Source organism: Bison bison, unplaced genomic scaffold (assembly GCF_000754665.1).
Source record: "Bison bison bison isolate TAMUID 2011002044 unplaced genomic scaffold, Bison_UMD1.0 scf7180017864363, whole genome shotgun sequence".
Taxonomy (NCBI): Eukaryota; Metazoa; Chordata; class Mammalia; order Artiodactyla; family Bovidae; genus Bison; species Bison bison.
Window position 1 is genome coordinate 370,611 of NW_011494935.1, and position 17,562 is coordinate 388,172.

General features: G+C 40.0%; 1 protein-coding gene across 1 annotated transcript in view; it reads right to left on the reverse strand.

Moving 5' to 3' along the window:
* Positions 1 to 11,893: 11,893 nt before the first annotated feature.
* The window catches only part of LOC104999756 (hepatitis A virus cellular receptor 1-like), a 12,225-nt gene continuing 6,556 nt past the window's right edge, over positions 11,894 to 17,562 (reverse strand). The window contains exons 2-4 of the mRNA XM_010855342.1: positions 14,630 to 14,962; positions 12,732 to 12,807; positions 11,894 to 12,038 (exon numbers count right to left, since the gene is read on the reverse strand). Of these exons, the coding sequence (XP_010853644.1) occupies positions 11,894 to 12,038; positions 12,732 to 12,807; positions 14,630 to 14,962 (554 nt within the window). The remainder of the gene's footprint in view (positions 12,039 to 12,731; positions 12,808 to 14,629; positions 14,963 to 17,562) is intronic.

A 17,562-nucleotide genomic window follows, 5' to 3' on the forward strand; every position in this document is an offset into this window, starting at 1 on the left:
TGTGAGAGTTGGTCTGTGAAGAAAGCTGAGCACTGAAGAGCTGATGCTTTTGAACTGTGGTGTTGGAGAAGATTCTTGAGAGTCCCTTGGAGTGCAAGGAGATCCAAACAGACTGATCCTAAAGGAGATCAGTCCTGGGTGTTCATTAGAAGGACTGATGCTGAAGTTGAAACTCCAATACTTTAGGCTACCTCATGCTAAGAGCTGACTCATTGGAAAAGACCCTGATGCTGGGAAAGATTGAAGGCAGGAGGAGAAGAGGACAACAGAGGATGTTATGGTTGGATGGCATCATTGACTTGATGGACATGGGTTTGGGTGGACTCCAGGAGTTGGTGATGGACAGGGAGGCCTGGTGTGCTGCAATTCATGGGGTCGCAAAGAGTCGGACACGACTGAGTGACTGAACTGAACTGATAAAAAATATCAGAGTATATCAGATGCAATAAAATAGTATTGCTTCACCTAAGAGTGTTCTAGATCACAGAGTCAAAAATCACACCCTGCCTTAACAGTCAAAATTAGAAAGTCATGGGTTAGATGAGTTTTATAACATGAATGCTCACACATCAGATGTACACAAAGGTCATTTGTGGAGTTTTGATATCAATGCTTTTTTACAAGTTGTCTGTAGGCACTATTTTTATTACCTAAGCCCGCCCAGAAGTGATATGAAATGCAATGAATCATCACTCTGCTCTGATCTTTAAACAGATTAGTTATACATGCATGGAAACAGGTTAGGTATCAGTAGCTCAAAATGAGTCAACGTGATATAGCTGCCTCCAAAAATAACATCATGAGGAAATACATCTTTTATTTTTGTTTTGTTTGCTTTTCTATATTATACAGCATCTTCTACAATATATATTTTCTTTTCTAATTAGGTGATTGAAAACTGAAACTTTAAAGAAGTAAACATTGAAAGAACAAAAATGAACTAAAAGGATGTTATCATTCATGCTTTTTTGTCTGTAGGGAGCACTTATTTTTTTTTTCCACTCTTGGAAGCTGACAGTCAAAAACTCCTAAAGGCCTGGTTTTTGGACTCTAAGAGACCTGCTGTGTGGTGTGATGATGGATGGCACTTAACATCTCTAAACCTGTTTTCTAATTAGTAAACTGAGAATAATACTACTGCCTGTCTCACAGGTTTATTGCTGTGAAGGGCATGTCTGCAATAATAAAATCCAGCATCTATGGAACACTTGCAATATGCTGGAGATTATTCAAGGCGTATTTTGTGGACTGGCTTATGTGATTAACTCAGACGTAGGAAAGACTGGGTACAAACATCCAATGAAAGAGAACTAAGAATAATGGATGGCAGTTAAAGAGGGATGAATTCAGAACAAAGAAAGACTTTGCTTAAAACCCAAGCTGGACCAGATGAAGAAGTTTATTTTGTTGGAAGTAGGTAGTGGTTTCCTACCTTTACAGATGCTTGGGGAAATGAATGCAGTGATGCATACAAAGATTTAAGTTTTTACTGGATGAAGGGGTAAACTTGCAAAAACTGTAAATTGAAATGCCTGTGAGGCCAGACAACTAATGTAAATGAGCAGAGCAGTCTGGGTATGGAATAATAGGGGATGGTGGGAACTGTGGGGAGCTGGAGGTATGTCCCTACCCACTGCCTTTGCGGGTCTTCAGCCTGGAGGTGTCTTCCTGCAGATTTTTGCAGAGCTGCCTTCTGCTTCTTTGAGGCTCACTCACATAGCTTACTGCCCTGCTCCAGTATTCCCCATGGTATTTCTCTGGAAGTTCTATAAGGCCCTGCTTATTCATTTATATGTTTTCTGTCTGTTCTCATCTTTTCAGAATATAATAGAGATTCCATAGGCATGCAATAAATAAAGCGCTGAATGAAATCAAATAACAAACTAAACAACCCATTCAAATGATCCCTGAAACAATATTTGCAATTTAGTTCTCTTGCTCTAAGAGATAAGGTTTGAGGTGTTGTTTTTATAGCAGTTATGACACAATTCCAGAGAAATATAGAGATGCTTGGAGAAGGAAATAGCAACCCACTCCAGTGTTCTTGCCTGGAGAATCCCAGGGACGGAGGAGCCTGGTGGGCTGCCTTCTATGGGGTCGCACAGATTTGGACACAATTGAAGTGACTTAGCAGCAGCAGCAGCAGCATAGAGATGCTAAAGTCATCACTGGAAGGTTGAACAGCAATGGAGGTGTTCTATATAGTAGATTTTTCAAGATCCAGAGTATAAAATGGAGAACTCGGAAGGAAAAGAGAAGGACAGAGAAATTTTCCTTATGTTTACTAGAGTAAGAACATCAAAAGGCATTATTAACACAAACCATTTCAAACTTACCGTAGTAGCTCCGCCTTGCTACCCAGGCAAAAATATCCTAAATTGAGGAAAAAATGAAGAGAAAATTAAACGTGCAAGCCAAAGAGTTTTTATTTTTTCCACACCCATATATTATTATGATTATTACTTTAATATAAGCAAAATCAGTACAGCTCTCAGAGTCTAAAAAAAATTAATTTAGAAGAAAGAATGTTTTTAAAAAGAAGGAGAAAAAATAAATCAATCTGGACCCTAACCTGATAACTCCAGGTAACTTCTCTTGAATCTCTAGGAGCCAAGTAAGCCCCTTGGTGTAGTGTATCTTGTGATTTGTAGGTTTAGTGTATTGACCTACATGCCCTAGCTTACTTTAATGCCATTACATTTCACTGAAAAGAAACCCTGAATATTGCACTTCTCCCATAGAAGACAGGCTTTACACACACATACACACACAACTGGTGGAAGGAGACTAGAAGGTATGGATGACTGTTATGTGAAACCCTATGTTCTTCTCCTAGCTCTGAAATCATGTACCCACCTAATGTCTCTTGTGCTTCTTCTATTAAGTGGGTGTTATAAAACCATCAACAGTTTTACTCCCAATAGGGATAAAATATTGTTATTGAGGGAATGCAAAAAGAACAAAATGGGAGGGAACAAATCTTGTATATTACAATGGCTTTTGACTTCCAAATCTCAACTTTACACAACCAGTGCTTATTTCTCCATATTTAAATTCTCAGAATTTAAATATCATGTTTGTAGAACAATAAATTTAAGATAAATTAAAAAAAAAGAACAAGGTAAAAACCAAGAAAGTTATATGAAACTGAAAACATGTGGCTCAAGAATACTTCTGTGGGCTCAAGAATATTTCTGAATATTTCAGTCCTGAGGTGACTTACTTCTCCTAACCAAGAATACCACAAACATGACCAACAATGCCAAAATAGTAACCAAGATTCCAATGTAGACTCCCTTGTTGGTGCTCATCCATGTTTCCTGTGCCAGCACCGCAACCTACAGAAACATCAGCAGATCAAACACAAAACAGAAAAATAAAGCGATCTTGTTAGAGTTACAGGCAGAAAACATTTCAGAAAATAACATACCCAGACAAATTATTGTTTATTGGCCCCTGGCTAGTTCTGGATCATGAAGAGTAAGACCAAATGATGTAAAGTTATAGCCTTATGATGAAATTCTAAAACAACACAAAGTTCAAAATGTATTTGGGAGTGGTGGAAATGTTTACATCTTACTTGCAGTGATATTTAGAGAAGGGTACAGACTTGTTAAAACTCAAACTGTATGCTTCAAATGAGTGTGCTTTATTAATTTATATATTTTATAAAAAATAATCTCTTTTCATAAATAATCCTCTTATGATACTACTCAAAAACAATTTTGGTTCCTATATGAGTAGCCTTGGTGGTGCTATTTGAATGTGTTCAGTTACTGAAACTGGCCATTAATTAAAACACTTTTTTGAACTAGAATTCAAGATTCTATATCTTTATAAATGGGCATGAAAGTAGCTGCTCAGATTCATGGCTCTGCTTAACAATTAAAATGTTGTGCAATTGGGAAAAAAATTCCTAGTGTGACAGATCATCACTTCCTAGAGTAAACACAAAATATACCCAGTCATCATGCTTGCCTCCTTTACGTAGCTCAATTCTAATTCTAAAGATGTCCTACCAGGTAGGTATTTTAACAGAAAGGAAGTGAAAATCAGAGAAAAAGATTAAGTCTCAAGTCTCCTCTTGCATAAGAGTTTAATCTCTGGAGTCAGAATCCCAGACTAACTTTTATTTAGTTGCTCTGTGACCCTAGCAAGTTATTTAGCCTCTCCAAACCTCTTTTTCTGTCAAATGCAGATTAAATAGGGTTCTTGGGAAAGGTACTTCAGGTACCTCCTGATAAATACTATGAGGAATACACAGGAGGGTGACTAGCTCTGAAGTGTCCTTGCCTAAATGGAAAACAGTCACTGCCTTGGGAGGGAAAAGCTGTATCACCTTACTTGTGGGAGGGAAAGCAGTTAGATGGACCACAGGGTTACAGGAAGCCATCTTTCCTTGCTTTTTAAAAAATATTATGTTACATAAAAACTAAAAGTTCATTTTAGAGTATGCAGCTCAGGATAAAGAGAGGAAAACAAAAATCAACCATGATTTCAACATCCAGAAAGAGTTACTATTACCATTTTTCTTTACATACTCTTTTAGAATCTTATCTTTCTAGTAGTTTTCTTAACAGACACAGTTACCGTATCCAATGTATACTACAGTATATACATCATTTTATCTTGTATCTATAACCTATATATAATAAATATATATTTTTTTTTTTTTTTCATTTTTGGCAATGCTACTTGGCATGTGGGATCTTAGTTCCCTAATCAGCCATCGATCCTCTACTTACTTCATCGGAGGCATGAAGTCTTAATCATTGGACTGTCAGGGAGGTCCCAATGCTATCTGAAAAGTTAGTTTTTTCATTTAACAATTGACACTGTCTTCTCATGGCAGTAAGTACACTGCTGTGACAACATTTTTAGTGGCAATAAATGGGCATGCTTAATTGATAAGTTATTAATCTCTTATTATTGAACATTGAGGTTGTTTATAACATTTTCATGATTATAAACAGCAGCAATGTATATCTTGTTTTATACATCGTCATGTATATGTTCATCCTCTCCTTAAGATGCAGCTCGAGAAGTTGACCTACTGGGTGGAAATATATGCTGCTTGGTTTCAAGATACTTGGGAGACACTTGATATCTTCACGGTCAAGACACAAAAAGCCCACAATTGTGCTACCACCTATTGTGAACTTGCTTCTATACTGCTTACATTATATAGAAGAGATTAATTGCTACTGAATATACCTGTCCTGCAGGTAACTGAGGTCAAAACAATCTTCTCATTCAGAGTGTTTGTTTCTTTTTTTTTAAACTATCACAAGTCTGACTGACATGACATTTACATGGTGGCAGTTCTGCTATTTAACAAGCACAACAAATTCAGCCCATATCCATCAGATAAATCAGTACCCATATCATCAAAGTGATTAAAATCTTTCATATCATTCCTATGTGGTAGTGTTCTCATTGTCCCTAAGTTATGCGGCATAAGGCCATTTGACGTCACATTAACCCCACTTTGCTTGAACTTGAATTTCTCTTATAATGTCCATGCTACAATTTCTCACCACTTGAAATCAAGATTATTCTCATACCTGAATCTGTTCATGTTTTTTTCTTCTATGAGTTATTTGCACATAGTGAAAGGAAAGTTGTTTCACCCAAGGGAGCCAAAAGTGAAAAATCTCACGGATAAATTCTTCTAATTTACACACAAAGATAAGGCTTTGATGAACATCATGAGACTGTAGTTCCTTGGATTTTTTCCCAAGCCAATTGTGGGAAAAGTGCAAGAACAAATTACAGAAGCAAAGAGTTTGAAGACCTTAGGACCTTAATATGTAATCATATGGGGAGGATTATATATAGAAAGACTAAGCAGTGGCCTCAAAATTTCTCTATAGGAGGAAAATTAGATTGGAAAAGGATATCAGGGGGCCTATGTTTAAGGAACCACACTTTCACTGACATAATATTTTTGGTGGGGATGGCCCCCATTCCACTACATCAATTCAAGTCATGTTATTTCTCTAACAAAGATCTAAGTCTTTCTTGGTATGTAATGTTAAGTCACTATGCCTGAATTAATTCACTCTTTTGTTCTTATTTTCTGGTCAGGAGAAATTCTGGGTGTTTATGTGTGTTTAAAGTAAAATATAACTTTTCAGCTATTTCTAACAAGGTAGTGTATTTATATAGACTTTTAAAATTAATTAAACTATCCCTATTTAAGAGTCAAATTCTTTCTTCCTTTATTTTTTTTCAATTAGAAAGAATCAATCTGTGGACTAGTCTGACAATAATAATCTCTAAATGTAACTTGATTCCCGAAGAGACATATAAGTGAATCAGGCTAATAAAATAGGAAGGAATATGCTTACAGTTTGATTGTTATGCCAATGGGGATCTGGAAACTGGGTCACAGTGTCATTTGCATCTGCTCAACAAGAAAGAAAATTAATAAGAATTACAAAAAGATATTGAACTTTCCTGCAAACACCAAATATATTCACACTGCCTTCTGGTAATGAAGGGAAAGTTGAATAATCATATGGCCTAATGCTGTAGGCATCCCAGGAATAATACCAAGTTAATAAAATTTATTAATTTAAGTAGTAAGGTTATGTTTCTTAACCATTTTGTCACGGACCCTTTGAAAATGAACACTTTTTTCTTCTCCCTTGAGAAAAAAAAAAATGCATGCTCACAGAAAATTTACTGACAACTTTAGACAAGTCAGAGTGGCCCATTCTCAGAACTAGGTTAAAAATTACCACTTACAGATAAATAATCAGTATTTTCATGGCAGCTCAGAAACTTGCAATGAGTGCTCAGAAGTCATTACACATCCAAAGAGCAGAACCACTCTGTTCAAAATGAACATTACATTGGTTTTACATTCAAAATGTGAGTGAAATGCACTAAGATACCTCAAACAGGTGGCATCCAACTCCTACATTATATGCCAGTGTGCCCAGACACTGATCCAAACGTGCTTTAGAAAATATGTTACATCACTCCCAAGGCCAGTATACCTTATACTACCTAAACTCCCAATATAAAAGGATACTATGCCTTAAAGTTTTGAATGCCCAAATTTTAATAGTGTTTTGAAATATCTCTTTTGTCCCACAGAACATATACTGTTGGCCCTTCTAAGCAACTATAGGTCAAATACAGGATTCTCTCTTTACTGAATATCTATTACACACAAGTACTTCACATCCTTATACCAATTTTCTTGATCCAAAATTTTAGATGAGGTGCTGAAATGGTTGAAGTTTCCAACTCTACTAAAGGACAACAGCCTCAGCTCATAACCACCGCACACACTATGTTCCCATCCAATGTAAATTCTGCAGGTCTCAGAGATTCCCGTACTACTGACAGAGCTATAAAACCATCATTTTCTAATGGTAGTGAACATGAACTAACCATATCCCCCTAAATTTTAACCGTTTACATAACTGTATCTACAATTTAAACATTCCAAGACTACTTCTTCAAGAGACAAAGACAGTGTCTACTGTCTGAGTATGACTTATGTTATAACCTTAAATGCTTAAGCTATAGAATGAGTGATTTTTTTTTTCATTAAGCCAGAGTGATTTTTTAAAAAAAAAGGACTTGAGTCAGATGAAACTTGACTTCAGTGCTGACATGTCACTTACCAATGTGACCTCGATCAATGTCCTTTACATACACATTACATATATATGCATGTAAATGTATGTATTTATATTTCTAGCTGGGGTAACCTTGAACTACGAGCTCTTGATAGCACCCGTCTCATAAAGTTATCACATTAGATGATGCATGTAAGGTGCTTAACACCATATTAAACAAATATCAGGTATCACAATTATGTTGCTATTATAACAATAGGAGCAAAGGGGAAGGGACATCATAAAATGGATCTTCCAAATACCATGTCCTTCATTCCTTACAAACATGTAGTGAGGAATGAAACAACTTCTCCATGGGTGTGCAGCTTGAAACTGCCATTGGCAGGGAGTTGAATTGGAAGCTGTTTGTCTCCAAAGTAGAACTAAATGTCCTCCTCAGTCTGGCAATGGCAAGAAATAAACCTGCCCTGAAAGAATTAAATGAGATAATGCACAACAATTTGCTGGCACATGCATCTGAAAAGGTAGGTGCAGGCCCTATGAAAATCAAAATTCCTCCTGGACTAACATTCTTGGCTTTGTGAGGCTTTAACCCACTGAAATGTGACTTGGGCACTGTGAGGATTTGGCTTAAGGGCCTCAGAGATGCTGCCAAGACGGCAGCAGTCACAGAAGTCGTGGGGACACAGCTGCTGCAATGTCTGTTCCATGCTGCCAAGTCTACTTGACCAGGTTTTAGTGACATATTTTAGATAACAATTTCCCATCTTCTCCTTTGTTCTTCCTCTTAGCCTAAAAGTGTGGGGTGCAGTTGCCCCAACTGCTCTTACTTGTATTTTTATCTGCCTTCTCTTTGTTTCTGTGCCAAGAAACATTTCACACCAAGGATTCCACTTTCAAAACCAAATGTCACTATTAGCTAATTTGAATTAAATTGGTCCCTCTGTGAGTCCTGCTGCATGTCCATTTTCAGTTAAGAGCTTCCTTGAATGATTGGCAAAGTAGGCCACGCTGGGTGTCTGCTGCTGCTGCTGAGTCACTTCAGTCGTGTCCGACTCTGTGAGACCCCACAGAGTGGGGTCTCTGTGAGAGCCCACCAGGCTCCCCCGTCCCTGGGATTCTCCAGGCAAGAACACTGGAGTGGGTTGCCATTTCCTTCTCCAAAGCATGAAAGTGAAAAGTGAAAGTGAAGTCGCTCAGTCGTGTCCGACTCTTAACGACCCCATGGACTGCAGCCTACCAGGCTCCTCTGTCTGTGGGATTTTCCAGGCAAGAGTACTGGAGTGGGTTGCCATTGCCTTCTCTGTGGGTGTCTGCTACAGATTAGCAACTCCTGAGCATGATGAATCATACGCACAAGTCTTACAAAATCTTACAAAATCTGACCTTGTTGGATTCTTCACAGGCACATGGACAAAGAAGCCAGTTCTGCATTACAAAGGGGTTCACATATGGCACTCTCCAAATTTACCACCATGGGTAACAGAGTTAGTTGGGAAAGATGACAATTCAATATCATCTTTCTCCATTATAAGAAAAACAGACTAATCTTACATCTCAAAAGAATATGGGCTTTCCCAAACTAGGGAGAACTGGAGTCTTTGGGAGTGGAATAGCACAATCCTAGTGGGACCTGCCTCTTTGGCTCTGGTGTCCATGTCCTCAACCCAACTCAAAGTGTCCATGTGAAATGAAAGCTCGACAAGGCAGCAGGGGAGCCTCCTAGCTCTGTGTAGTGTCTGGGGCTTAGAGGAAGCATAAACAGGTGACCAGTTCCATCTGAACTAGTTTGGATTTAATTATTTTAAGGCTCTGTCCAGGGAAGTATGCCTAGAAATAAGTTTAAAGACAAGGCTGATTCACTGTATTTAGAAAAATGTGGATATGTATGTGGATGGTCCCAAATCATACAAGCTGCCTGTGTCACTCAAATGTACATATTTCTGGACATTCTAAGTAACAGTCATAGTTGCCACTCTATCACTTACCTTGTAACTGTGTCCCCAGATCAATTAAAAAAAAAAAAAAAGAATATTTCCTTCATTTTCCAAAGAATAAAAACAGATTCAAAGAGGGTAATAAGACATTTGTTCAAACTGCATAGCTGAGTGGAATAGCCATTGTTGGCATTCAAGTCACGCTTGTCTTATTTCAGAATATGCACTCTGAACAATGTGCTAATATTATTAAAATTTGAATGCTCCCAGGTGTTCAGGAAAGAAACTGAAGTTACCTGTTGAACAAGAGTGCCATGGTGAGCTGGTTATGTTTGTTTCATACAGGGTAGTAGGCTGGCTTTCTGCTGTCTGAGTTGGAGAAGACAAAGAAGCTATAGGAATGACAAGAATGGAAAAGTGGTGTTCAATTAGTGGAGGAAAATTTACACCCCCTGCAGAAAGAACAAACAAAACTAAATCAGAAATTATCCTTTGACTCTTTCTTAGAAATATATTAATAGATGTTCTTGAGGTATTACCCTGCTATGAAGGCATTTCATTATCATGAATAAATCTGAATTAGATAATGATCTGAAAGCTTAACAACAGAATTATTTCACTTTTTATACTTCTTTTGTTGTTCAGTTGCTAAGTCATGTCTGACTCTTTGTAACTCCATGACCACAGCATGCCATGCTTCCCTGTCCATCTCTGTCTCCTGGAGTTTGCTCAAACTTATGTCCATTGAGTCAGCAATACTGTCTACCCATCTCATTCTCTGCCACCCTCTTTTCCTTTTGCCTTCAATCTTTCCCAGCAGCAGGGTCTTTTCCAATGAGTCAGTTGTTTGCACAAGGTGGCCAAAGCATTGGGGATTCAGCTTTAGCATCAGTCCTGGGGTTGTGATAAGAATTAAGGGGCTTAATACTTATAAAGCAGTTAGCATGTTTCCTGACACAGGAAACAGAGTAAGCATTAACTTCACCGAAATCGTATCCTCAAGTGTTGGATTAGGCTTCAAAATGGATTAGATGATCTCTAGTCAAAGCTCCTTGTAAGATAGAATCTCATTCACTTGGCCCTGTTCTGGCACTCTTATTTTTTCCTCATAATTCTATGTTAAACAGGGACGAATGCATCATCCTTCTTAGATGTCCACAAGCAGTGGTCTGGCTTTATTTTTTTGCTATTAATGATTCCTTTGAGAATCTAATAAAAATCGTAGGTTCCTCTCACTCTGAAAATGCTTAAAGATACAAAAGATGAATATAAGAGGGTGCAAGTGGTTCACAGATTCTGTGAAGCCAAGTTTGGAAACCTGTTAAGAATCCCTACCCTAGATTGTCCATATGCCTTAACACAGTGCCCTGGATGGTGTGTCCTTACTTTAAAAACTTCTGCACTTAGACATACTTTTGTTTACCTGGCTGGAGGTCCTTTGTGGGTGCTGGCATTGGAAGAGCAGAAGTAGAGGACCTCACTGTCACTGGAGCAGTGGTGACTGTCATGGTTGGAGTAGTGGTGTTGATTGTTATTGGCACAGCAGTGGTGGTGGTTGTTGGAGCAGTGGTGACCATTGTGGTTGGAGTAGTGGTGGTGGTGGTTGTTGGAGTTGTGGTGGGTGTTGTTTTGGGGGTAGTAGCAGTGGTTCTTGAAATAGTGGTAGTCATTGTTGAAGTAGTAGTAATGGTTGTCTTTCTTGTAGTTTTGGTTGTTCTTGGAGTAGTGGTGGTGGGGGTTGATTGAGTCATGGTGGTTGTTGTTTTAGGGGTAGTAGTGGCGGTTGTTGGAATAGTGATAGTCGTTCTTAGGGTAGTAGTAATGGTTGTCTTTCTTGTAGTGGTGGTTGTTCTTGGAGTAGTGGAAGTGGTGGTAGTGGTTGTTGTTTTCGGGGTAGTAGTGGTGGTTGTTGGAGTGGTGGTAGTCGTTCTTGGAATAGTAGTAGTGGTTGTCTTTCTTGTAGTGGTGGTTGTTCTTGGAGTAGTGGAGGTGGTGGTGGTGGTTGTTGGAGTCGTGGTGCTTGTTGGAGTCATGGTGGTTATTGTTTTTGGAGTAGCCGTGGTGGTTGTTGGAATAGTGGTAGTCGTTCTTGGAGTAGTGGTAATGGTCGTCTTTCTTATAGTGGTGGTTATTCTTGGAGTAGTGCTGGTGGTGGTAGTGGTTCTTGGAGTAGTGGTGGCAGTTGTCTTTCTTCTATTGCTTCTTCTTCGAGTAGTGGTGGCAGTTGTCTTTCTTCTATTGCTTCTTCTTAGAGTAGTGATGGGAGTTGTCTTTCTTCTATTGCTTCTTCTTAGAGTAGTGCTGGGAGTTGTCTTTCTTCTATTGCTTCTTCTTTGAGTAGTGGTGGCAGCTCTCTTTCTTCTATTGGTTCTTCTTGGCGTAGTGGTGGTAGTTGTCCTTCTTGTAGTGGTGGTTGTTCTTGGAGTAGTGGTGGTGGTTGTTAGAGTAGTGGTGGTAGTTGTTGTTGTAGTAGCAGTGGTGGTGGTCGTTGTCGTTGTAGGTGGAGCTAGAAATCAACATGAAAGCAGGTATTCGTCAAGCAGCAGGAAACAAGAGACTCGTGCTGGGCCTGTGCACCAACACAACCACGGAGACTGTCCCCAGGCAGAATTCGGCACTTATCTCCCATGAACTCCAAGTTCTTGTCATGGGTCAACTAGAATCTGTGACTGAGGAGGGAGTGAAGACATGGTCACAACAAGGCAACAGTGGCATTTAAAGGATGATAATGTGGGAGGTGTTGCTATTCAAAAATGACACATGGGATTTGTGTTGAAGCAGTTTGTAAAGACTAGTCATACATATCAGATTTACATATCTTCATAAGCATCTGTGAGGGAGGGGAAAGTGTCTAGAGCCTGAAGCTGTCTTGTCCTCTGAGCAGTACATGACTAGAACCCAAATAGTAGTTCCAAATAACCAGAATATTGACCAAATAAATAGCATTCACTTCTGTCAGTTATAAGGGTACCCTCCCAACATATCTGCATCCTAAATATGGATTAATCCACATCATTAACATACGCTGGATAACACAGATGCCATATGCCACCTGGGAAGCCCTGAAAACAGTCATAAATAGTATATACATGAATGGATGAGGCTGTGTTCTAATAAACCTTTATTCATTAAAAAAAAAAAAACTGTTGGTGAGCTTATTTTATAATTTGATCTGGTCCTATGGCTACAGTTTGTCAACCTGGGTCTAATAGTGTAGTTAAAGATTTTGAAGAACAGTGCTGTCTCAATCCCCTCCATGCAGTTTGAAACGAAACCTAAGGAAAAGAGGAAGCAAGAAAAACATCTGATCAAAGGAGTATAACAAGGAGGAAATTTAATCAGTTTGTTTCACTAATGTGTCTTGCTCAGGAGTAAATACTTCCTAAGGAAGAAGCTAGGACACTAAGGCTAGGAAAAACTGCTGAGAAAGAGTCCTGAGAGAGGTTGAAAGTAAGCTCATTCTCTGAAAAGTTTAAGAAAGCTCAAGTAAAGTATTGGCTTGGAGGCAGAGAGTCACTTTGACTCAGTTATGAACCCGTTTTCCACTGGACAGAGCAGTGACTTTGCAAATACTCATCTATTAAAGAATTTATAAGCACTATAAATGTCCCCATTAATTTCTTTCTTCCTCCAGACCAATCATATAATTTCACAACTCCAAAAATAATCTTTTCCCCACACACAGCCTCCTGCCTCCACACACATGTATATAGCACCAGCATCTTTTGGCTTTCTTAAATTGCCTCCTAGATGTTTTCCTGGAGTCAGCTATTTTCTGCATCACAATTGACCTGATTTTACTTGCTTTCATCAAATAAGCTAAGTGTCCTTGATGAAGTTAGGAAAAATTATCAAATTAAAATATCAAGTTCATTTAAACTAAAAAAGAGATTTATATAGGCTCTGATTTGGGTTCTGTTTTCATTGGAAACTTTAGTTGGAGAATACTTACTATGAAAGAGCACCAGAAACCAGGAAATCCTTTAGAACCTGTTCCTTTCACCAAGTGGTAAGAAAAATTAAAATGTCTACATCAAGATAAAAACACATAAACTTCCCAGACTTTTGGATTTCACAAAATTCTTAAAAGCCAAAAGTGAACAGTTATTGAGATGAAAATGTTCTCATATTGCAATAGGGCAATTTTAATTTTTAAACAAGCAATTTAGTGATATGTGAGTGAAAGTGAAAGTCACTCAGTTGTGTGCAACTCTTTGTGACTCCATGGACTATAGAGTTCATGGGATTCTCCTGGCCATAATACTGGACTGGGTAGCCATTCCCTTCTCTAGGGGATCTTCCCAACTCAGGGATCAAAGCCAGGTCTCCCACATTGCAGACTGATTCTTTACCAGCTGAGCCATGATATGGTGTGAATTGTGCTTCAAAAATTCCAAGGGTAGAGGGAGGGGATGAAACTACATAGACTCTTTCAACGTATATGCAACAAAATTGAGTTGACAATTGTCAAAACCAAATGATACATCTATTTGACAGGACCTTATATTACCTGTTTTATATGTGTGAAACTCTCTATGAGTCTTAAAATGTTAAGAAAGAACATTTGAAAATTCTCCAAATAAATGACCTCAGAGAAAAGGTCAGATATTCAAGAAGAAGAAATTCAGCTCCATAAAAATACTCACTATATTTCAGTGTGGAACAGTGAATGCTTTTTCATGAACCAACTAGTGTTCCTGAAGCACTGCTTCAGGAGACAGTTTGCTGACTGGGAAGATCCTCTAGCCTACTGTCTTGAATCAAGGTTAGTCTTAACACTTCACTCTACACAAAAACATGGAGAAGGCAATGGCATCCCACTCCAGTACTCTTGCCTGGAAAATCCCATGGACAGAGGAACCTGGTGGGCTACAGTGCATGGGGTCGCACAGTTGGACACGACTGAAGCGACTTAGAGCAGCAGCAACAGCGTCAGCTACACAAATACAAGATATTCTGTTGAAGAGTTATTTGAAAACAAGATCATAGGAAACTTTTCTTTCCCTACTAAAGGAAAAGAAAGTTAATATCAAACAGAAAACTCTTATCTCTGGGAACCCACAGGAAGTGATCAAAGAAGTAGGAAGATAAGCTCACCTGGATTGATCCTCAACTCTAGGGTGGTTTTTATGTCATTGAACCACCCTCTCACCTCAATTCGGCAACAATACAAGCCACTGTCAGACACGGCAGCATTATTTATGGTCAAAGACACATCCCTTCCACGAATATTTCCATTTAGCTGATAACGTCCATCCCTCCGATAGGTGACTCTGTATCCGTCAGTCCAGATGATGTTAGTTCCGCAATCAAACCAAGGACATGCCCCTCGGCCCCAACACATGCTTGTGACTTCTCCATTATAGTAGCAGGGTAGAGTGACACTCTGACCCGCCACTCCAGTCACTTGATGGTAAGAGGTTACACCATCTGTAAATAAAGAGAAACCAGAGCATAAGGTCTCAAAATTTTAGCTTTAATTTTATTTTCATTTTGTTCTTTATATAGTTTATGCTGTGTGAAATTATCTAACTATATCTTGAGTTTGTAAATTTAACATATGCATTTTTCTGGTAAACATATTCTTTAGCAGTATTATTATTAACCAGATATATTTGAGGATGAAACATCAGATAAATGTCTTTCTGTATTCAGGATTACTTCCTAATAGGACAGATTTATGAGAGAAAGTATCAGGATGTTAGGTAGGTAGAATAGGGAAAAGGAGTCCAAAATGGCGGTGGCTAAAAGACAAGGAAGGTCAAAGGAAGGTCCGAGGACCAGAGTGAAGACTTCAGGCAAAACAAACAGCACTCCTGGCTAAGCCCAATTTGCATAGGGCAGGCCCAGGTAGAGGAAAAAACATATAAAAGGAAGAGCCAAAGCGCTCTCTCACGGACTCTCTCTCCCATGTGCGTGCGCTCTTTTCTTTCTCTCTCACTGTCCTGCTATCTTCTAAATAAAATAGAGCTGTAACACTGATTTGCCTAAGAGCTGTAGCACGGTTTGTCCAAGACCCAAGAGCTGTGATGCAATGAGGGCTTTAATGTCCAATGCTCCAAATCTTTGCTGTGATGAGACAAAGAACCGAGGAACATACACTCGCGTGACATCTATGGTGCCATGACTCGGTTTTAACCTAGCTGAAACAACCTCTGCATGGAAGAGGCCAAGCACAACAGGAGCCCAACTCAGCAAAGCTCCTGAGCTAGAAGCGGAAGGCGAAGAAACCCAGCACAGGAGAAGGCCCATTGTGCTGGAAACCAGGACAGTGAAAAACGAACTCAGCAGAAAGCTCACGAGGTCCAGTCTCAGATTCCAGAAGACCTCTGGTTAAGGTAAGAGGTCCTCACTCCTATGGCTGGAGGGACTTTTACAATCTCTCATTTCTTGTTTCCTCAAACCTCCCGCGAATAGGCGGGCAGCAGGAGACACAATTGAGGGACTCTGGAGAAGCTACTCCTCAGCATGTCCCAAAGGCGCTATCTGCTTAGCCCCAGTAGCTGTTACACAAGCCGGTGGGGGTTCTTCTGTCCTTCCTCTTCTCTGTGCCAAGGATCAGACCGATGAAAGTGTGAGCACCAGTCAGATATTTAGCAAATCTTCCAGTGGGCTATGAAGGGGATTCCTTGGCACGTTTTTCCCACTGCTTTTTCCTCCTGTCCTTCAGCTCTCTACCGGGACTCAAGCCCAGCCAAAACTAATGAAACTCAGGCTCTGATGTCTCATTGCAAAAATTCATTGAGAAAAAAAGCGATAAGAGATGGATTTGTTAGGATCCAGAGAGAAGCCACTCTTCAGGGTGTGAACCATTGCGGAGGGCAAGGGCTGGGGCCATGGAATTAGGCCTGGCTAGGTTTTGTGAAGGGATGGAATTCATATGCTAATAAGTGAGAGAATCATCCCAGCCATTGGGGAACAACTCTGTCCTCCCTTGTGACTTGGAGCTGTCCTGCCACCTCTGGGTGTGTCTGTTGGCTTATAGATTGAGGAGTAAGGTTTACTTGAATTTGATTTGTCATCTTGGACCCAACTGATTTTAATTGGTTTACATTATACCCTTGTGCTATGTCATTCTTTCAAAGGTTGTGCTCTGCCCCCTTCCCTCCTGTTTCATGCTCTTTTCCTGAGCCCCATCCAGACCCACAAGGTTGCCTGTACAATCTTCTGGAGAGACAACCAGAAAATAGCTGGCCTTAGGAGGGAAATACTCTGTAATATTCAACCCCCTAATCCTACCCAATACTGGTCACACTGGAGATCTTGGGGACGCCCAAACTCCAGTCTGGGGTATCCCTGGAGGTCATCACACCTTGACCTGCCTAGGGATTGGTCTTCGAAAGGTTGTCATGCCTCAACCTGTTTGGGGATCCTCTAGTCCCAGGGGTCCCAGGAGGTCGTCACCCCTCGACCTGCCTACGGACCCAATTCTCGGGAGGCCGTCATGCCTCGACATGCCTGGGGATCCGATCTCTAGGAGGCTGTCACACTTCAGCCTGCCTGGGGATCTGCACCCTGACCCGGGGACGCCTGGCTCTCAGGTGGCAACAGTTCTGGGTAGGAAAAGCTTCAGAAAGACTCACCCCTAAGGAAGTCCACCCATGGAAACATAAAGAAGCCTATTACTTGTGGGACTGTGCCCAGTCTCAGCAATAACTCAGGAGCCCAATGAGAACCCCATTATCTTTCTGGAAAGGCTAAAAGAGGCATTCCAAAAGTTTACCAACCTGAACTTAGACTCTTACGAGGGACGGGTGATTTTAAAGGACAAATTCCTGTCCTAATGTTCATCAGATATCAGAATTAAGTTACAGCAGCTACAACAGCAGGACCCTGCTGCCTCTTTAGATGAGATGGTCCAGACGGCCGCCAATACCTTTTATAACAGAGAACAGGAGAAGGAGGCCAAGGCCCAGGAGAAGGAGAGAAAGAAAGAGACAAGCCATGCCCAGATGCTAGCCGCCCTCCAGAGAAGCCCTATGGCAAACCCCGAGTCCTTGAGGGACAAGGCACGAGACAGATGCCTGATC